Source organism: Stigmatopora argus, chromosome 14, assembly GCF_051989625.1.
Source record: "Stigmatopora argus isolate UIUO_Sarg chromosome 14, RoL_Sarg_1.0, whole genome shotgun sequence".
NCBI classification, from domain to species: Eukaryota; Metazoa; Chordata; class Actinopteri; order Syngnathiformes; family Syngnathidae; genus Stigmatopora; species Stigmatopora argus.
Window position 1 is genome coordinate 13,157,148 of NC_135400.1, and position 21,763 is coordinate 13,178,910.

The 21,763-nt window shown below is 39.8% G+C and overlaps 2 protein-coding genes across 9 annotated transcripts in view; both read right to left on the minus strand.

Annotated features, from left to right (window-relative positions):
- On the minus strand, window positions 1-18,886 carry spag9a (sperm associated antigen 9a). Of its 5 annotated transcripts, none has more exons than XM_077619333.1 (32): window positions 18,793-18,886; window positions 17,579-18,150; window positions 16,251-16,371; window positions 15,546-15,616; window positions 15,335-15,423; window positions 15,097-15,247; window positions 13,607-13,693; window positions 12,480-12,606; window positions 11,858-11,951; window positions 11,649-11,770; window positions 10,576-10,590; window positions 10,272-10,329; window positions 10,005-10,157; window positions 9,873-9,924; window positions 9,643-9,773; window positions 9,469-9,525; window positions 8,358-8,522; window positions 8,040-8,169; window positions 7,834-7,923; window positions 7,643-7,759; window positions 7,360-7,537; window positions 6,940-7,155; window positions 6,218-6,422; window positions 5,952-6,056; window positions 5,757-5,837; window positions 5,613-5,680; window positions 5,207-5,355; window positions 4,951-5,122; window positions 4,761-4,874; window positions 3,732-3,908; window positions 3,104-3,241; window positions 1-2,311 (listed from the first exon to the last, which is right to left on the minus strand). In XM_077619333.1, the coding sequence occupies exons 2-32, from the start codon at window positions 17,876-17,878 to the stop codon at window positions 2,193-2,195; spliced, it is 3,852 nt and encodes a 1,283-aa protein (XP_077475459.1). In that variant the 5' UTR covers window positions 17,879-18,150; window positions 18,793-18,886; the 3' UTR covers window positions 1-2,192. The 5 variants fall into 5 exon arrangements, with proteins under 5 accessions (XP_077475459.1, XP_077475455.1, XP_077475457.1 ...); XM_077619329.1 differs by having other exon boundaries at window positions 13,607-13,696; XM_077619331.1 differs by lacking the exon at window positions 10,576-10,590 and adding an exon at window positions 11,101-11,112 and having other exon boundaries at window positions 13,607-13,696.
- The window catches only part of LOC144088725 (LITAF domain-containing protein-like), a 20,124-nt gene continuing 16,526 nt past the window's right edge, over window positions 18,166-21,763 (minus strand). For 3 of the 4 annotated variants that reach the window (XM_077619344.1, XM_077619345.1, XM_077619343.1), the window contains exons 3-6: window positions 21,343-21,395; window positions 20,222-20,748; window positions 19,818-19,838; window positions 19,418-19,435 (exon numbers count right to left, since the gene is read on the minus strand). In XM_077619344.1, coding sequence (XP_077475470.1) covers window positions 20,589-20,748; window positions 21,343-21,395 — 213 coding nt within the window. In that variant the 3' untranslated portion in view covers window positions 19,418-19,435; window positions 19,818-19,838; window positions 20,222-20,588. Of the gene's footprint in view, window positions 18,739-18,914; window positions 19,094-19,174; window positions 19,323-19,417; window positions 19,436-19,817; window positions 19,839-20,221; window positions 20,749-21,342; window positions 21,396-21,763 lie in introns of those variants that run through there. The other variant, XM_077619342.1, reaches the window with a different exon arrangement.

A 21,763-nucleotide genomic window follows, 5' to 3' on the forward strand; every position in this document is an offset into this window, starting at 1 on the left:
TCTTGGTGAAATTGAGTTTAATAGATTGTTAAAAATAAGGCTATGATGTTCATTTAGCAAATATTGATCAGGGGGAACACTGTGATGGCATCCAGACATTTTTTTAAAGATGGAAAAACACTACACATAGCCACAAACGCACATTTGTATGATGGAGAAATGTGTTTTTATCCCAAATTACAAGGACACTTCACTTTTCTCACACACAACCATTTGACCCAAAATGGTGGCATTAAAGAGCCAATAAAATTGCAGTGTTGTCTTATAAAACAAGCATTGCTTAGTGCATCCATGTCAAAATTATTTGTTACTATTGACTAAGTCTTATCTTGTGGCTTAAAAAAACAAATTAAAAAATGGTGGGGGAATTCTTTTACTGCTTTAAAATGAACAATCATGTAAACGCATCACACTGCAGTATTCAACAATATAGTCTGGTTTGATAAAAAGTTACATTCGGAACCAAGGTAGGCTCTGTTGCAAAGCAAATAAATACTGGAATGGTAAGAACAAAGAATGATCATTTTGAATGGCAGCCAAGGAGACAGTCTTGCCCTTGTAGAAATTAAAACAAATCTTGCAAGCACTTTACAGTCATCAACACATACTAATTAAAAAAAATCTGAGATGAATACAAAACAATGCCTCAAGAGAACATTACAATAATTCCTCACCAAAGGAATGTTGCTGCACAACGGTATCTTAGTGACGTGTGCATTTCCACTAGAAAGTGCCACAATAAAATATAATATTTGAGGGAAAAAAAGTCCTATTCAAGTTGATTTGACACAAACAAGCACACACACCTTTTTCGTAATTCGAGACGGTTTCAACAAATTAAAAATTCCTTTTCAAGCTCTTCCTTCCGTCATCATTTAGTTATTGGGATGACACTTTCTATATTTTATCGGCCCGTTGAGCAAAAAATCTATCATGATAAAGTGCCCAAGAAACAGGAACAGGAAGCACCATGATCGAGAATAACTTTCTCTTGCCGAAATGAAGACGTGCCAATTTCAAAAAAGTCCACATGTATTTTTTTTTAAAGAACAATGACCAGACTTCCTTTACAATTACAACAAGCACAAAGCGCATTCAACGTTAGAGCATTAACATTTTGTCCACCACCCATTACACACTGCCGCTTTTTTGTTACTTTGAATCTGACTTCACTGCTAAGCAGTTACCTTCATATCTCGGAATAAATTTGTGTTTTTCGTCATGATAGATAGATTTAATGGCAACAGCCAATACAGATCGTCAGAATTTTTGTTTCAGTACAGTTGGTCCTATTCATCTTGTATGCTATTTAAAATTATTTTTTGGTAACACAAATTTGTTTACCACCTGCAGAACCTCAGAGTGTAAATTAAGGGTTCAGACACAGTCCAAGCTTAGCCCCTTTTAATTCCAAGGCTATCAAACAAAGGCCCATTGTAAATAACAGAGCCCCCTAAATGCAACAGCAATGATTTATTTTTCATTTCAAACTACTGTAAATCTTTGTATTTTCTCACTTTCATTAGTTTGAGTTCAGCAGCACTTGACAAATTGTTATCCAAATGTAGAGATCATTTTCACGTGTAGAAAGGTGTTGAGTTTGAAACAACTGACAGTAATTTAATGCCAATTATTTCATGAAAGCTAAACAATAGCTTACCGAGTTCAGTTTGAGCTAAACAGGGAACCAAGTTAAACATATGAATACTACACAAACACATACACAACTGAGCACTCACACAGAGACTTGTGGTTTACAAATTTCAAAGCATGTATAATATGAAATAATGGATCGGATTACATATTTTAAAAAAAAAGTTCTCCCTTTCTTCCAATGTCCGCAGAAATGCTTGAAGTGTCCTTCGGCGTGAAAATTAAAGTCAACAGTTGACACGGTGAAAAAGTCCACATTCTTCATAGCTGTGTGTGCAACAGCATTTCTATTCTGCAGTCCCAACAAAGGAGTTCTGGACATATTTGTTTAATTTAGCCGAAATCCCTACTTGACTTCAGGAATAAACTGTAGAAAAAAATACTGATAAAAAATAATTGAGTTTTTTTGTTCTTTTTTTGTTCGTTTTTTACAAAGGAGTGAATGACCCCAAAATCCGATCCAATAAAAATGACTGGAAGTGGCGCATGCGGACTTGTGGTGGTGACGTGCGGTTGGACGTTGCGACAGTGGCGTTTGCTCAATCGTGAGAGGCCGCCACCTGCCAGACGATAAGGTGACTCCGTTCTGCCTTGGTCGGCGCCGACGGCTGGCCCGATGTGTGCTCGGACGTGCCGTCTAAATCCCCGTTCTCGTCACCTGAGGCGTCAGATGGCCAGTGAGACAAAATGTAGCTATCCATGCACATGCTTTGTGATGAAGGGATGGATGTCGCCTTGGAAATGGTGTTGTAGGTTTTTTTTTCCTCCCCAAGTTGTGAATCTTTCATAGATGTTAAGAACGGCTACATAGTATTTCTGCAATCCTGGGTGGGCCCCATTAGGAAAACATCTATTTGCGTGAGCAATCAACTTTTTGCCCGTTTTACCAAGTAAAAATAAAAAGGAATCAGGCACTGAGTGGGCCACGATTTCTGATTATTTTTTATATTCTGTTGGATTACTGCAGTGGTTCTTAACCTGGGTTCAATCGAATCCTCAGTGAGTCGGTCTCAGGGCTTCGGTGGAGGTCAAGACACATCGACTCATCATGTTTAGTCACAATAACATGCCCTACTTGACCATCTCTGGCTTCAGATGATCACGTGATATTGCTTGGCCAATCAGTGATGTGAGGAATTTATATATCTTGAATTTGAAAAAAAACATTTTCGGTAGCTCCAACAAGGTTAAGAACCACTGGATTAATAGTTTGGTAAGAATGTATTGTAGTGAGAGTAACATATTGAAAAACTCTAATCGCCATTTTTCTCTGAGCTCTTCTTCTTATATTAAGTAGAACATTTAAAAAAGAACCTTTTGAGTTGAATATTTCATTATGTATCAATTTGTCCGTTCTTTAGCACCAATGAAGGGGAGCAATACAAGTTTTTGGCAGCCAGGTAAAGGACACTCAGCATTAAAATACACATGTATTCTTAATTGTACTTACCCATTCTGAAGTCAATGTACCCTTCGCCTCCACTCATCACTAAGTACGTTTTGGGCTCCGAGGCGGCTGTGTCCGAAGATTCGGAAGGCGGGTCATCAGACCCTGAATCAGCACACCCGGGAGGTGGCATTGCTTGACCTTTGAAGGGTAAATTATGAGTCAATATTCAGATGATGCTTACGGTTTCTTTACTTAAAATTCAATGAGGCACTTGCTCAAATTGCATGGCCCTGATTATTTGTTGTTTTTTGTATTTATTTGTTTTTACAGTTTTGAAGTTTTCATACTTTGGTAGGTTACAACATGTCTGTCAGCATTGTGATTTACTGAAAGAAACACAGTCAACAAATAGCAAGAAAATGACTACCATTCAAAGTAATTAATTCAGTGCATGTTTTACTGTTTTGTCAATAATTCTAAAAGAGAATATACATCAAGCCTTTGAGTACTGTTGTATGATATGCATGTGTTAAAGTAGTAGTATTTGTTTGCATGTTTGGAAGTTACCGTGACATCTTTGGTGAGTTGGGTTAGCCTATGTTAGCAATAAACTGTCAGATTATCATAAAACAAAATGGTTTGAGAATATTGAATTCTTTTTTTCAGACTATAAGCACTTGACTCTCACCTGGCACCGTGACAAAAAATTTGACTGCATCTCGATGGCCATGGAAACAGAGTTGGGCGTGGGCCATGGAACAGTATGGCACAAAGCTAGTCGGTAGAGCACCCTCCGCGGTGTCGTCACTATAAACCCGGACAGCGCTGCCAGGCCAATTTGGCACCATTGCTGATGTCTTGTTGGCTGCAAGAGAAGCGAAAACTGTTAGAGCGACATATCATTTATAGATCTCACGAGAATAGAATAAGCATGAAGAGCGGAAGTAAATCAAAAATGTATCTGAAACCGAAAATGTTATATAGACACATCAACAAGCATGTTTTTTACATTTTCAATCTTGCTCACGTTTTTCGATTTGAGAAAAACATCCAGAGGGTTCTGAATTTAACGGTTGAACACACTGTCTGCAATCCCCGTAACCATGGCAACCAAGTCATCTTGTATTCAAGGAGCCTCGGGAACAACAATTGTTGCATTTAGAGCAGGCCGACAGGATGTATGCTTAGCGCGTAGCTCACTTTGTTTTAAAGAGACACAAATGAGACCGAGCGGACGAGTGCATCTCATGCGGCGACACGAGCAAACCACTATACGCTTTCTTACATTATTTAGTCTTTAAAAAAATGTACAAGAGGAGCATAAAAAATATAATGGCTTTTTAGTTCAATTTTATGTGCGACGTCGAGCGTGAAACGTCGAGTTGGACCCTAATGCGGGGAAACAATGGACACACTGCATGGAGTGCTCTAACAAAACTTTAAAAACTGAGGCAGGAGGGGATTCAAGACAATAACAAGGACTTGACATAGCAATAAATAACAAAATCAAACCTGAAATGGGAAAATGAGGAACATGGAGCATGGCCTGGCAATGTAGCATGAAACAAACAAAGCCTAACAAACACACCAGGGCTGATTATCAATCACATGCAGCTGGTTACAAGAGGAAGGGAAACCCAGAGGGACACAAAAGCTCAGAAGCAACCAAAACCACAACTCACCCTAACAGTATGAAAATGGGATTTCAGTTTTTTACCTTCAGACAGTGGGATAGAAATGATGACGCCATTTCCAGTCCCAACCCACAGACGACTGCAGGAGACCACCAAAGCTGTGATTCTCACAAAAGAGAACCCCAGTTTACCCGTCCCTGCAAAGTAGATAGATTTGTATTTGTATTGATAGAAATTTGTTCCACAATCAGGACAGATGAGGGCTAGTTTTACCGAGCATTTTGCTGACATATGGCTCAATGTCAACATCCTGGAGATGTTGGAAAGTGTGGGCATGAAATAATCGAAGTGTGGAATCCAGTCGGATGGAAACCCAGATGCCATCTCCAACCCAGGCCAGCTGTCGAACCTGACTCTCTTTGCGTGGGTGCGCGTCAAAGGATTTCTACTCAGCCATTAGAGATGCAAATGTGACATTTGGAATTACTTATACATGTTTTTTTTTCTCTTCAACACTGAGGCAGGCTACCTCTATCCTCATGGCTTTAGGCTGGATGACATAGATCTTGTTCCTGTAGCCGCACCACACCTTATCGTGGACCACCGTCATGCAACGGATCGAGTGGTGGGGCCGTCCGAGATCCAACAGGTGGTAGTTAGTGAGGTCCCATTGCCCGTCTGCATGAGATAAAAATTTCAATCAAATTGGTGTTTAACCCTATGATGACACAAATTTAATTTATTGGCTGCCATTAAACATTCTTCTATTTTGTAGAATTGAGGGTTTGCACCCATATATTTGGACATCAGAATTTGTGTCAAGTAGGCCACATCAAATGTTAATATTGAGGCCTACAAGACCCAAAATGTGGGATTCAGGTAAAGCTTTTTTATTTTTGTACAAAACACACGCGTTCAAATAAACACTGACTCACCAATTCCTCTGTGGAAAATGGCTAATGTTCCATCCGCTAGTGCTACCAGGACTCTGCCTTTAACATGCCTAAATGTAAAGAAGACATCTTTAAAAGAAATATTTTATCATTAAACAATGTTTGGTTTTGCAGCCTTGTACTCACACTATGCTGAGGATGGAGTCTTTCAGCTTGATGGCATGAAGGCACTTCCTCCATCGCGCTACTGAGGAGTGGACATACAAACTTGAAGGAGAAAAAACGTTTAGTAGTTTTCATTTTTTTACTGTAGAACAACTTTGCTTTTTTATTCACAGTTAAGCTTGAGCTCCCTCTACTGGATGTAATGTCAGCACTCACCATCCGTTCTGCGCTCCCAGCCACATGGTAGGCAGGGCACTGCTCATCCTTTTCACTTCAAGAACTGAGGAGTCAGAGTCTTCTGGCAAGGACGTGACAGAGCCGCTAGATCACCAAAAGGGGAGGCATCATTAAAACGGTAGAAGTGGATTTTGCATCTCATCAAATTGTAATAAAATTCAAATCATTTTAACATGATGTCATTCTTTACCTTGTAACAGTTTGAGATAGGTGAGGCATTGCAGTTGCACAAGTGCTTTTCTCACCTTTGTACATAAGCAGGTGAGGACTCATTAGGCCCCACCCCCAATGGGTCAGTGAAAACATGCTCTGTGTAGATTCCGGGCTGATTTTGCTCGGGTCCCTGGTCCTCCTCTCCCTCTTCACTCCCGCCGGCATCTGCCTCTGTTGCTTCCGTTGCCTCCTCCGCCGTAGGAACCTCTGCCGGGCTTGCCTGTCTGGACAGCTCGGCTGTGGACATTGTGGATAATCATTTATTGCCTTTTAAAAAAAATGCCGCACCCACCTTTTAAAGCACGTATCAAAGTGGCGGCCCGGGGGCCAAATCTGGCCCGCCGCATCATTTTGTGTGGCCCGGGAAAGTAAATCATGAGTGCCGACTTTCTGTTTTAGGATCAAATTAAAATGAAGAGTATAGATGTATATAAAATGTCCTGATTTTCCCCCTTTTAAATGAATAATTGTAATTTTTTAATCATTTTTTCTGTGTTTTTAGTTCAAAAATCATTTTGTAAAATCTAAAAATATAAAAAAAGCTAAAATAAACATTGTTTTAGATCTATAAAAAACTGATTATTCAGGGCTTTTAATCCAGTTCTTTTAATCCATTTATTTAAAATTTTTTTTATCTAAAATGGTCCGGCCCGCATGAAATCAAGTTGACGTTAATGTGGCCCGCGAACCAACCCGAGTTTGACACCCTTGTTTTAAAGCATAAATGAGCCAAAATGATTTGATAGCAAACTACCTGAGCCCGGAATGGCACTTTGCTCCGCTGGCTGGTCAAGACCACCTATACTGGCTGTCTGGGGGATGGCAGTGGTCCCCTCCGCTGCCAGGGTGCCATCGCTGCCTGCTGAACCCACGCTGGCCACGCTCCCAGCCAATGAGACCACATCGCCCTGATTTGCATCCACGTCTAGAGGTAATTCTTCACCTGCTGGATAATCGGACTCTGACACACCTACGAAGAGACATTGATAGTTTTCAGTGATGATAGAGTTATAAAAAAACACGGCTACATACAACAAACAGTTAAAACACCAGGCTTACACACTTGTTAACGCTTTTTTGAGCACATCTGCAATACCGGACAATTATTACTTGGTATTAGGAGGAAAAGGGAAATGTAAAACCACATTAGAAATAACAAGGAAGCAAGATCTACCTGGCACACTGGCAATGCAAACGACATGCGTGTTGCAGGCGTAGAAGCTGTCAACAAGGTCAGCCGGTTGAGAAGCATCCACCACTAAAATCTTGGTAGACGAGTGGGTGCTGGTGCACACCCACACACGACTGGAGAATTCATCCTGAAGGACCAGATCCTCCATTTTCTCTTGATCCTGACAGAGTGGCAAAAAAAACATGTTTTGTGAATTTAGCAGACGTACCAGGAGGAGAGCACAAACACAGTTGAGACCAGTTAATCTTTAAATCCTCACTCCGACCTTGTTTTCTTGCTCTAAATGGTCCAGGCTACCACGGGATCCCTTCATCTGCTTTGCGAGCTCAAACGGGTGTGACGTCCTACCTCCGGAGAGGTTAACTCCAGCAGCGCACCACAACTGGGGGACAAAGCTCATCAATTTGCAAATCGTGACACAATTCAATCTACTAATTGTTCTGGTAGGTATATTACCTTCAACGAAGTATCTTTCTGTTCTAAAGGTCTTAAATACACAGGCACGGGCAGGTTAATTTTGTTCTCTGTTTGTCCACCATTTGTCCCCTGTCACAGAGTAACAAAAAAAGTTGGAGGGCACAGAATCCTAAAAATAACTAGACCTATTGACACACACAGCCCTCATGTTGGGTTCTTTTTTACTCAAGCTGACGACATCCTACCTTGAACTTGCTGGGCAGACTCCAGCCGTGAGCAGTTACCCGACCATCCTCCTTCTGCATGTGCGCTTTCACCTGTCGGTATTGGGCTCGCTTCTGCTCTTTCCGTGACGGTGAACTGCATGGGTCTTTTCTATTTCATATGGAGAGGCATCACATGTCTTACAGTATTCATAAAATTGGAAGAGACCTAAAATAAACCGCTTCTATCAAACTGTACAAATTGCTACATCGTCACAGCCGTGTAAAAAGAAAGCCACTCATTATATGCTTCACAACAGTGGGATAAATAGTTTTCACAAGAGTGGGTGCATTACTTACTCTTCATTGAGGAAGTCGAAGGTTTTGGACTTTTCTGTGGGGAACTGGGAAAACGTGCTGCTTCGTTTCACCATGCTGCCCGGAGCGTTGTATTTTACGTTGGACTGTGGCTCCATCTTCTTTATGGCAGGGGTGCTGGAGGACGAGCTGAAAAGTCTGCTGAAGCTGGAAGTCAACGGCCAAGAGCCAAATGGAACCACCAGATTGAAGAGTGCAGGGAAAAAAAGCAACAGGGTGTCACCCAACAACCAGACAACCACCATAGATCATTTTCACTGTATACTGTGGCAAAGCATGCTGGGAGGATGAAACAATCTTAGGTCAACAATACCTTAAGGTAAACAAGATTTGAAAGTTTTTGTTGTTTTACTGAGTATTTCTCCTTGAAATCTAATTAATTAAGCCGAGAAAAGACCAAGACTTGAGAGTCGAAACGGGGACAAGATTAAAATCAACATACAGTAGTTCACACAAACAGTATTATATGTCAAATAATTATCTGAAAGCTATTTCAATTTAATTATGTTTGAGTTGTAAAATAAGGAAAAGTAATGTTTATTAGATGAATATAAATGTGATGTTTTCCTAAAAATAAAGTATAATACATTTTGGAATTTTTGATTCATATGAATAGTAAGTATCCCACTATAAATCAATTTGTGGGAGAAGAACACTAAATGTGGTTATTTATGTGACATAATGTGGTAGTATAACAAACCATTATATGGGGTGCCTTTTTTTTATCTTTGAGAGAATAGAGTAGGAAAACACCAAAATGGAAAAAAAGCATGCAGATGATAGGAGAAACCAGGGTACGGAATTGTGAGCAATTTATCATGGAAAAACTGATGCAGTTGCATAATGAGGCAATATGCGGCTGATGATGACACATCAACATTTGCAACGCGGGGGCAATTCTGTTTCAAAAAGGTAGGCAAGGGGATACGTCAGGTTTGGCTGGGAGATATTTACAGAACTACTTTTACCTAATGCTGCCAATTCAAAAGCATATCCCAAAGAAGATGAGAGAAAAATGTATTCCAGTAATTGCACAAGAAATATCCCTAAAAATCTCTTTAAAGCAAATACAATAAATAGTGAAAGGACTCACAATTGCCAAATGCTGGACTTTTTCTTCTCTGAGAGAGCTGGATTTTCCCTGGAGGCCCTGAAAACACATTTTTGTACTATTAAGATGTGAAAACATCCAAACTATGCCAAACTGTTTATTAAATAAAGCCATCAGACTTGCTCTGTCCTTTCTTTACACCACTAATCTTCCTACCGGATCATTTCAGTCCACCGAACAGCTTCTTGTAGCTCCATCAGTCTCTCCTTGTACTGGTTCCTTTCCATCAACACCCTGGCCATTTCCACCCTTGTGAAGCGTTTCCTCTGAGCAGTAGGTACGTCGCTCTGCGGCATCAAACCACATAAACGTGCATTAAAAGCTGTTCTAATGTATCAAAGCCAAACCTGATCAAATGTCAAACAAACTCCTCCACACAGACTCACATCTTCTTCTTCTTTTGCTTTCTGTAGAACCTCCTCCATCTCAATTCGCATTCTGTTCACATCATGAAATGTGGAGAAAAAGTCAACTTCATGAACAGCCAGAAATGAGTTATATTTGAAATTTGGTTTTACTTTTTGAGTTCCTCCTCCATTTCTCGGGTTTTGTCCTCCATCTTGGTCTTGGCCTGCTGTACAGCTTCTAGTTCACCCTGAAGCATCTCTTTCTCACACGTCAGTTCATCCACTTTCAATATTAAGTCTTTGTTCACTATGTTCAGAGCATTCCTACAATGACAAATTCATCATTAGCACAGGGACAAATTAGGAATCGGGCACAAAACAGAACAAAACCATGCCCCTTTTACAACATTTTATAAATTATTTTCATTCAGAACTTACTTTCTCTCAAGAAGTTGAGAATTCTCCTGGATGAGATTTTCCACTTCCCGGCCCATACCTGCCAAACAAAAATAGCGCAAGTTGGAATTGTGTCTGTTGATCAAAATTCACAGCAAGCCTGAGTACTACTCTACCACTACATAGTCAAAGAATAAAAGACAAAACTAAGTAATAAGAAGTGATAAATTGCAAGTCGTCTCTATGAAATTTCACAAAACTAGAAGCAGTAAAAGACAAACACGCACACTCAGTACACATCACATGACGGACAGGCAAAGGATGGATAGAGCAGGTGAGGTCTTACCAATCAAACTAAGGTCTGAGAAAACCATGCAATCCCAGCCAGGTGGAAAGAATAAGGAGGAGAGAAGGGAAAAAAATGCAGATATAGTTTGAAATACTGGAATGATCGATATGATGATGTTCAGCGGCGTACTCTACAAGCCAATATACACAAGTATATATGTTGCTGGATCATAAAAAGACTAGTTTACATTCGGATTAATGAAAAGGAAGGCACAAAAATAAAATGGGAAAAAACTTTGAAGCCTTAAAAAGATATGTTGAATCATTTGTATATGATTCATCACTATAGAAAGTGTTCTGAAAGGAAATGTAACACCTCCATGCATCGGAATAAACGTCAGATTTTCTTGAATAGGTCTATCAAATTTCTCAGCTAACAAGCGCTAAACCGAAGCCAGATGCTGCATCAAATAATGAGTCAGACACCGTGAGCTGCTGCGGTGGTTGCATATGCAGAAGGTGAAATTTGAGGGGTATAACAAAAGAATGGTTGGCTAGGGAAAGGTTTTGAGGTCATACACACCGGAGTACTCCACTGGGATTATGGACAAAAGCGGGAAGATGAGACATGGAGGAAAAAGAGAAGTGACGTTAACACACGCAGATGGCTAAGTGTGCTACTTAAGAGCTCGACCAAAGCCAGGGGTGGAACACTGTGGTAAACAGCAGGTGCTGCTGCTGTCAATTTCAAAGTAAACTAATTGCAGATTTACAACTTTAGCTCTACTAATTCTGAGCTTATTGTATACGTGGTAAATCCTTTGTCATGTAAACAGAACAAGCTTTAAATATTACGGTAATAATTTCCATTGACCAAGATAAACACATTTTTGAGAGTCTTATTCATATTCAATTCTCTGAGTAACAACAGTGTTTAAACATTTTCCTGCTCATCTCATGACGCCATTTTTCATGAAAAAAAACATGTGGCTGGAAGAATAAAAGACAAAAATTAGTGTAGATGCAAAATTCTCTCAAAACCCAAATCCAGTGACAGTAAGCGTAGTATGACAGGTGTAGAGCAACTCAATGTCAAATCCTACAACCAATCAGCATCATGTTAGGACTCACCCAGCAGGTCAGCACCTTCGTCCACATCCCCGATAAGCCCAGTGCCTGCAGAAGACAGCTCTTCAAATAAAGAGTCTGTGTTGCGGTCAAATGCCATATTCTCAATGCCTTTGGTTGGAGTACTGGGAAAGCAATCAGTTTAGAGGATAATCTTTGCTGAACTATTGACAATGTATACATGAATAAATCAAAGATGTTGTTTGTACTACCTGCATCCCTTGTAGCCAGTCAGATCCATGTCTAGCTCAGGCGTGGATTCAATAATGTCCTGCACGTCAGCGCTATTGTCATTATCGGGCAAACCTGAAGAAGCCACAATAGAGATGTAGATGATATACATTAGTATTTAACTAAATCGCATGTGTCAAAGTGGTGGCCCGGGGGCCAAATCTGGCCCGCCGCATCATTTCGTGTGGCCCGGGAAAGTAAATCATGAGTGCCGACTTTCTGTTTTAGGATCAAATTAAAATGAAGAGTATAGATGTATATTAAATTTCCTGATTTTCCCCCTTTAAAATCAATAATTGTAATTTTTTAATCATTTTTTCTGTGTTTTTAGTTCAAAAATCTTTTTGTAAAATCTAAAAAAAAAGCTAAAATAAACATTGTTTTTGATCTATAAAAAAACTGAATATTCAGGGATTTTAACCCAGTTCTTTTAATCCATTTATTAAAAAAATCTAAATATTATATCTAAAATGGTCCGGCCCACATGAAATCAAGTTGACGTTAATGTGGCCCGCGAACCAACCCGAGTTTGACACCCTTGAACTAAATAGTATGTGGGGAATTTCATTGGTCAAAAGTAAAGCAAGTAAACGGGTGTTTTACCAACTGATACGGATCTGGTCCCTGGTGCAGCTTGCACTTCTGTACTCTTATCTTCCCTCCCGACATCCGAGGCAGTTGTGGACATCGGTGTTCCCGACTTCGAGCCAGTGAAGTCCGACATCTCATCCTGTCAAAGAAGGAACTTTACTATGGTTGAATTCAGAATTCTATTCAGTATATTCAATGTCTCCAGTCGACATGACACCCGGGCATCAGAAATATAGCGTTTCCTTCCTCAAAAATGCTTGAAATGGTTACAAAATAGTAACTCACAGGACACAACAGTGGGGAGAAAAAGCAAGTTATGAATGAACACAAAATAGAATTTTCTCTAGTTATTAGCTGGGGTTACAAATTTTGTTAAATGGGCATTAGATAACATTAAATGTGACATGGCATGCACCAGCTGGACTACTGAGATTAGAAAATAAACCAGTATAAAGCCTATTGTTTGTAAACTAAGTTTGTAAAGGTCATTACAGCCGGGACAAAAAGTGACTTTTCTGGAGCAGGACCTCATGAAAGTAAAAGAAAAATATCAAAGAATCGCTGAGGGAAAACAAAGTGAAATTTAGTCCACTATTTCATGAATGTCAATCAAATTTACACCACCGACAAAACACAACCACATTAGAAAGTACTCTAATTTTAGCACATCACAAACAAGACAAAAAATGCAAGCCACCGCAAATAAGGTACTAAAAAGTAATATAATAATAGTAGCAGGTGAATACTACTATTATATAACATTCAATAAATACATCAAGCCATTCTATTTTAATGAGTAATGTCACAAATAGGTTATGTGCAAAAAAAACAACTAACAAAATACAAAAAGTTAATACTAAATAGAACATGCAAATTGAACTAAAAATGAATAGCACGCAAATGCAAATACGTTGTTCGTGATTTTGACAGATGCATCAATCATTTGCATATGGCTAAAGTCAAATGTACACACAACGTATTTGCATGGAGCACTATTGAACGCAGGTGATCTGTGAAGCCATGTAGACTAAAAGCACGTGGAGTCAAAAAACTAAGATAGCAGACACGCACAAAAGTGGTGCCGGCGGCGAATGTGGGGTGCGTCTACGCTATCCACAACCCAACATTCATTCAACTACCTTGCAGTCGTCAGCCAGTGAAATCCCCCAAGTAGAGTCTTGCGCACTCTTACCCCCCCTTTCCCTTGGGGGGTTGGCAAAATCCTGCTGCTTGGGGGGGAAAAGTCAAATTGAAGCTCACGTGTGCATTCAGCAGAAATGCAAACACTCCAAAGCATGTGTGCATGTCTATGAGGTGAAAAGTTAAGCATTCAGTGACTTGATATGTTTTTCATGTGAATTGAATGCCTTTAATGTCATTATACAAGTATAATGAGATTTAAATTCACATTTGTTATTTAATGTTTGTCATTTGTTGGTGTCTATTTAATAAACAAAAAGAGCATTGTATGATGTGAATCTAAAAATGCATGATAAAAACAACAAAGAATAAAGTGGTTGTGTGACGCGTTATTAATGCAAATCTCACACAAACTGTCAGGAGCAGCTCGTTTGTTCCTCCTGCCTTGCCGTCGGGTTCGAGCAGCTGCGAGTGATTCATGATGACTTCCGGATGTGTGTATTTAAACACGACTGAATTGGTATTCATTGTTGGATCGTACTGCGTGATACTGCATACATCGGTGCAAAGGTACTGTTCTCCATGCTCCGGTTTTGTCTCGTTTTGGATGTACAAGTCCTTGTTATTTTGTAGGGCTTCCTGAGTTATTAAAGTTATTATCATGAGCACAGTTCGCCTCGTCCCCTCCTGCTTCCCCGCTACTGTGTCCAAATCCCTTCGATCGCGCCTCGACGTCTCGGCGCGATCGTAACGCAAACATAGTTTTAGTGTATCGTTTGCTTGATCTAAAATAAACAAATCTGTCTGTGTGGCGGATAGAAACTGGCTTTAAATTAATGAGGAGATCTTTATGGAAGCGATATCGTTCAGGTTAACAGTATAATCCCTTTTATAATGCTTCCTTGTTAAAAATATCAGAAGCTGACTAGCTATCAAAGCTCACGGGGGTTCAAAAGGCCAGGGCGCCACTAGGAGTGTACTACTGCAACTACCGTGATTACATAAGAGACAATTATATTCCAGCAATCCTCTCCTCTCCATCAGGGGCTGGCAGCTTGCCATAAAGAGACATAACTCCCATCATGCACAGCAACAGAGCGGATGTCCCAGTTATAATGAAATGCAGAAAATAGTGACATAACCTTGCCACTACTCTGCCTAACAACAATTGAGGGCAACCTAAAAGTATTCCACCTCTCTTTGGTTTATTCACTCATGCAAAGCAGTCTGGTTTTCATATGCATGTGTGATTTAAAAGAGGATGTCTGAAAATAGAGAGGTCTTTGTCAGGAGCCTAGTGAAGCACATGACCATGAGCCCGCCAAATAAAAGGGTCTCTATTTTTTAAGTGACTCAAAGCCAAAACGCCACAAAAAGAGGAATAGCCAGGATGTGTTGTCGTCACAGTCGTGGCGAATAGCAGCCACCAACTTTGAGAGGACGTTTGTTCTGGGAGTACAAATGGTGAAAATCCATCCATGGCACCCACCTGCAGGCTAGTGTTGGACCGAGTTTGTGTGGTGTCGGAGAACCGCCAGCCATCTGCACTTGGGGTCTCTGCACGGGTCTGGGAGTCAGGAATTAGCAAAGACCCACCACCGGATGTTGGGAATACACCCAAAGAAAGAGGACGTTCTCTCCTGCACACGTGTTTAAGGCAAGAGAGGATTTCCTCATCGGGGTATCTTTGATGGAAGAAAATAAAAATAAAAGCAAAAGGTTTTTACCGAACTCGAGTGACGCTGCTTGACTCAGATGATTCACAACTCTGCTGCATTTTGATCCGCTCTACATGCTCCATGTAATTATGGATCATCTGGAAGAGTGGGAACAAATGATGCAAGTTCACAATGTTAAGGCAATCTTTTTCAAATGCTTGCCCATCAACCATCAATATTTCTGTGCTTCATGTTTTATTTCCTTTCCCATTTACTGTACCTCTGAGTGCCTCTGATGGAGGGAGTTGTATTCCTTCTTGAGGTCCACCTCTCGCTCTTCTAACCTGCCGACTAAAGAAATTGGCACAAAACTGGTTATTGGGGCATGGATGAAGTCTACGGTACTCGGACGTTTGGACGCCGGACGTTTGGTCGCCCGGACGTTTGGTCGCCCGGATGTTTGGTCGCCCGGACGTGTAAACTCTCTGTCATGTTGTCAAACGTCCGGCGACCAAACGTCCGGCGACCAAACGTCCGGCGACCAAACGTCCGGCGACCAAACGTCCGGTCACGGAAGTCTACAGTGCATTCAGAAATTATCTATAACAATAATATAATCAAATATTGTAGTATCCTGATTAAATATCCATATTTTTCAGTGGATATTTTCTTACTTCTGCTATTTCTTCATTGAAAATATGTGCAAGTTATATTACTTTCGATCCATTTCAGCATGTGACAAAGAAACCTTGCATTTTACTAGCGGTGTGAATCAGGAATATGAGAACCCATTTTATACTATAAAATATCATTTAATCCACCAACAAAAAGGACAGTGATGCAGAGCCGCATTAGGATGGGAATAACATAAATCCTATAATCCAATTACACTTCCTCCTTGAAGTGTGCAACAAAAATTGTCTGCGCATACATGCGAGGGTGTGTATTTATGCATGGTGAATGCATGTTGTGCTCACGTGCTTACTCTGATCGGCGTGATTCTTGATTTTGAGTTCAAGTTGCCGCGAGTGGGATTCCATTCTGTCCACATGGTTCTGCAGATCCTTCTTCTCCTGTTCATGCGTGTCCTCAAATTCAATGAACTTCTGCTTACACAGACAGGCAGAGGATTAGAAACCATGAAATACTCTAGGTGACTCAATTGGGACACAAAAGAAAAAAAAAAAGGGTATTTCTTTGTTGTGAAACTTGCTCCCAAAATAGGCAATTGTATGAGAATATTAGAAGTATATTACATCCTACTGAATTTAAACTTGACTATTTTCTCCTTCTAAAATATGTCAGGAAAGCACACCCAACAACTATGGGCATATGTGCAAGACATGCTGTTCCACTATTTCATGATGATTGAGGAAATCAAATGAAATTGATCAGAAGACTATTTGGCATGATATTTGCTAATAAACATATCAATACATAAGTCCCATAAGCCAAAGTGTAATGATTTTATGACAAAAGTGCAGCGTGAAAAATGAAAATGTAGTATTTGTCAGAGCAGCTGGGTGGTTGTTGCACTTCTCCAAAAAGAAAAAATATCCTTAAAAAAAGACAGCAGATGGTCCAACATTTAAAACCGAAAAATCTATACTGAGTAACAGATCTGGAACTGAAATATTTAAATATGTTATTCAAAGCATAAAGTTTGTTTTATCAAACAAGATGCAACTAAAATCTCACTACACACTCTCACAATTGGTCCATCCTTGAGACCCCTATTTAAAAAAATCCAGACAAAAAAAGGGAAATATATGATGTAAAAAGGTTGGATGTTCATTTAATGGTGCTTTGCACAATCCAAAAACACCTTGACTCAAGGAGTTGCAGATTTGGGTTTATCATCATATATGCATGCACATGTATATATATTTTTTTTCAAGGCCATATTTCCCTGGTTTATACACTGAATTTAAATTTGTGAGACTCTTCCCAAGGAAAACTCCTCCCTAATTGAAGTGTCTGGCTTTATCATGGCCTAAACTGCCGAGTCACCCAAATCCAGGTCTCTGACGTGATGCATTCACTGACCTGACGTAAGAGGAGATGAACAGGTGCATTGGTTACTACGGACGCGTGCTACAATTGCACCTGGTACAAAAAAATCACCATATGTACCACGAAGCGCACACTTCAATCTGCAGATGCTAGCATTGTAACATTAGCATGACACTGTTTTGTTTACATCGTGGCTGCTTTAGTAAGCGAGTATAAGGGTGATCAGCCAAGTGCGTTTTCATCAAGAACTAACCGCGATCAGCTCCCTGCATTCCCACACATTGTCTTTATTGGACTGACCTCTTCTGCGTGTTTCCTCAGCGCTTTCTCCCGCTCGTACTGTGTCATAAGCTGCTCGTTGTCCTCCTTGAGCAACTCCAGTTCCACTTCGTGCTCCTGATTCTCTGCGAATACCGAATCGAGGTTCTCCAGGACGGCCACCACCAGCGGCATGAGCTCCTTCACCACGTCCTCGTCGTATTTCCCGATGAGTCTCTCAAACTCGCGGTAAATGGAGTTAGCCAGGCCCGATACCCGCTCAGACATCATCGCTGATGTCCCCGGGTCGTCCTGGTACACAACTCCGTCTTCCAGCTCCATTTTAGTCCTCTCTGTATTATCCGAATACGCGTCTGATTGCTTTTATTCCAGAGTTCCAGATGCTATGAAGACATTTACCTGATTTTTGGGATAAGTGGACAGACTGAGACCATTTCTCGATCGGATCGGACCGGACCGCTGCGATGCAGGAGACGACGTGGATCTCTTCCTCTTTTTTGTTGCTTTTTCCACGATGCCTTCAGGAGCTACTCCAGAATCTTCGCACTTCCACAATCCACACGGTCGCAACAAAAGCCACACGCTATTCTCCGCTATTCAGAGAAAGAAGAATAATTCATCATCAATAAAAAAAATATAAATCAACTTCCATTTTGTTGAAGTTTCCATTCATTGGAATTGTGTGTTCATGTTTGAATTGTGTGCACAAAAAGTCTAAATGTTTCAGCCAAATTTGGGGTCAATCATTGAAATAAAGTGGAGGATTCTACGTGAAAGGGTTCTATATATTTCAAATGTAATTTTCCCGGACTGGATTTGAAGTTTAAATTGAGATTATAATTTTCAGATGTCTTTGAACGCACCATTACAACAGCTGAGTTGTTGACGAGATCACGCCATGACGTCACGAGAATGCCAGTCATTTTTACGTATATTTTACAATACAGTATAGTCATTTATTTTTATGCAATAATACATTTTATTGTCTCATTTTCAAACATACACAATGTTGTTTAATTTCAAAGTGCCATGTTTTCAGTTAAAATAATATAGAAAGACTATCAATTAAAATGTGCTTTTATTTTTTTGAGGTAATTGTCCTCCTGAAAGACAGTACACATGATTCACAAATTTTTCATCACTGAATTTTTTTTTAAAATGTAGGCACCCTGTTGAATAAGTGCTTAGCATGTTGGCCTCACAGTTCTAGGATCGAATACCAGATTCGGACCCACCTGTGGGGAGTTTGCATGCTCTTCCTGTGCTTGCGTGGGTTTTCACCGGGTATCCCGGTTTCCACTCACATACCGAAAAGTGCTAGGTAGTCAAGTTGAATTCATAATGCATAAAAGACTGATATCATTGGCAAAATTTAGTTTGCTCAAAGCATGCTCTGTTTGATCAGCATCAGATTTCCAATCAGGAGAATTTTACATTTTCTTGTGACTATAAATGAGTCTGTGGCAGCATGGACAGTGATGATTCACATCCTTGCAGGAATCCACACAGAGGGGTATGAAGGCGCAGGGAAGAAACCTGATGGGTGAAATAATAAGCAGTGTTCAATGTGGAAAGCAATACACTAACTTTGGGCATTTGTGTGATTTCTTTCTTTACCCAAAGATTGCGATGCCTGCAACGATGAGCCATGCCATCAGGCCTGGGGTCCGCACTACTTCTGTGACCACTGTGGTTTGACAGGTGGGACACACGGCTTGTCCTGGACCCTCTCCCAGCATCGGCATGGGTGGAGCAACTGTCGTAACTATACCACAGAATTAAAAAATGTCCTTTTGTATATAGGAAAAGGTGCTTAAACAAACTGATTTAAAAGGGGGGGGCTTCTGGGGGGAGACTCACCGTGTGTGACTGGAACAGCTGGGAAAGGAAGGGAGAGAGAAGAAACACAATCAAATACAGGCAATCCATTAATATACAATGTACATTCAACTCTTATTGCATGCAAAATGTACAAAATATTAATAATATAACAACAGGATTCTGTGGCGGAGTCAGCAAGGCTTCCCTTTTAGTTCATTGTTATGGCATGAGTTGTAAATTGACTTCTTTCTGCTTATCAGTTTGGATGTTAATGCAGTAACTTGCATTTTATACACGGACACTGACAAATTCTTAATCTAAACAATTTAATGACAAAAACTACCACCAATGATATTTAAATATGATTGCTGTTTTGAATAGTATGAGAAATTGTGTGTGTGTGTGTGTGTGTGTGTGTGTGGGGTGGGGGGGTACTCACTATGTGTGACTACTGGAACAGCTGGGAAAGGAAGGGAGAGAGAAGAAACACAATCAAATACAGGCAATCCATTAATATACAATGTACATTCAACTCTTATTGTATGCAAAATGTACAAAATATTAATAATATAACAACAGGATTCTGTGGCGGAGTCAGCAAGGCTTCCCTTTTAGTTCATTGTTATGGCATGAGTTGTAAATGGACTTGTTTCTGCTTATCAGTTTGGATGTTAATGCAGTAACTTGCATTTTATACACGGACACTGACAAATTCTTAATCTAAATAATTTAATGCCAAAACTACCACCAATGATATTTAAATTTGATTGCTGTTTTGAATAGTTTGAGAAATTGTGTGTGTGTGTGTCTGTGTGTGTGTGTGTGTGGGGGGGTGTTACTCACCTGGTGTGAATGCAACAGCTGGGAAAGGAAGGGAGAGAGAAGAAACACAATCAAATACAGGCAATCCATTAATATACAATGTACATTCAACTCTTATTGCATATAAAATGTATAAAATATTAATAATATAACAACAGGATTCTGTGTCAGCAAGGCCTCCCTTTTAGATGAGAAAACACTGACTTAAATCTAGAAGACAAATACAAATATTTCTTCCATTAAACATTAAAAATCATTTGCCAACATTCTCGTTTCTTAATTATGTGACTTTTCTCTTGCCTGCTCTTTCTGTGTCAGATATTATTAATCACTTTACAAGGCCACAAGAACAAACATGAAATCCACCACTTCACTCGATAATGAACAGTCATTTTAGACAAAAGACATTCAAACCTCCTATAGCTGGTGTCATAGGTTGTTGGTACACAATTCCTGGATTCACTTGATCTAAATTGTTCATGGGTGGGCCAGGGTAGGCTGGAGCTACGAACCCATATTGGTCTCCATTTTGCATCATCATTGCAAGTCTTAAAAATAAGGGTTACACAGGAAACAAAGAAAGTGAGAAAATTGAAGAAAGAATATATTGTTATATTCTGAGAACAAATGATCCGGCTCTTTACCGAGTGCCCTGACCAGCTCAACAAAAAAAAAAAGAAGTACATACTATAATCGAAAGTACAAGTAGTTTAACAATGCCGTAAAACCTGTAGGTACAGTGTAATAATTAGACTGTACAGCAGGATTATTTTTACTCAGAAGAGTTTGCATGGAAGATTTTCAAAAATGCGGTCATCTAAGTCCATCCACAGCACTTTACTTCACTTTATCAATAATTTGATTAGATGGAGAAACATGGCTCATGTTGGACAGCAACCCAAAATCATTTAAGCACCCCGGAGAGTACCCCACCCAGTTTTGTACAACACAGTGTAAATTATTTCAACTGCCCTTACAAAATAAACAGCCAAATTGAACAGGAAATATAACATCTAACTTGTCGTCTATTCTAATGAGGTATAACAAAAGAGAAAAATAGTACAGTGGTAAAATGAGCATTCCAATTTTACATCATTACGACAGGTTTTGAATGTGAATATGATTAAAAATGATTTTCATACCTGTGGATTTTATCGCCGGCAAAGAGAGAGACGTCTTTCTTGACGCTGCTACCCTTTGAATGAAATAGGAGGGGAAAAGAAGAGCACTCAACATGCGCAGACTTATTGAGTGGTTATTAAGCACAAGTAAATGCAAGCAGGTTTCTTTATTCAAGTAGAAAATATTGAATCTAAGTTGAATTAAGGCAATATTATTCATACTAGAAAATTATTTCTTTAAAATTCATGGGAAGAGTACATATTTTTTGGCATGGCTGACACCTACATAAGGTCCAAATATTATGATCCACAACATATTTGGAAAAATATACAGATAAAAATGAATGACACATTGACAATTGAATTTGTTTCTGTATGCGTTACTAATTGGCCGCTGAGAATGCAGACTTTTATACTATACTAAAGTGCAATTCTTGTTATA

Coding starts and splice junctions, on each gene's coding strand:
- spag9a (XM_077619329.1), bottom strand. CDS start 17,878: ATGGAGCTGGAAGACGGAGTTGTGTACCAGGACGACCCGGGGACATCA. Junction 9,925..10,004: donor ATGGAGGAGGAACTCAAAAA/GTAAAACCAAAT, acceptor TGATGTGAACAG/AATGCGAATTGAGATGGAGG. Junction 5,681..5,756: donor GACTCCATCCTCAGCATAGT/GTGAGTACAAGG, acceptor CTTTACATTTAG/GCATGTTAAAGGCAGAGTCC.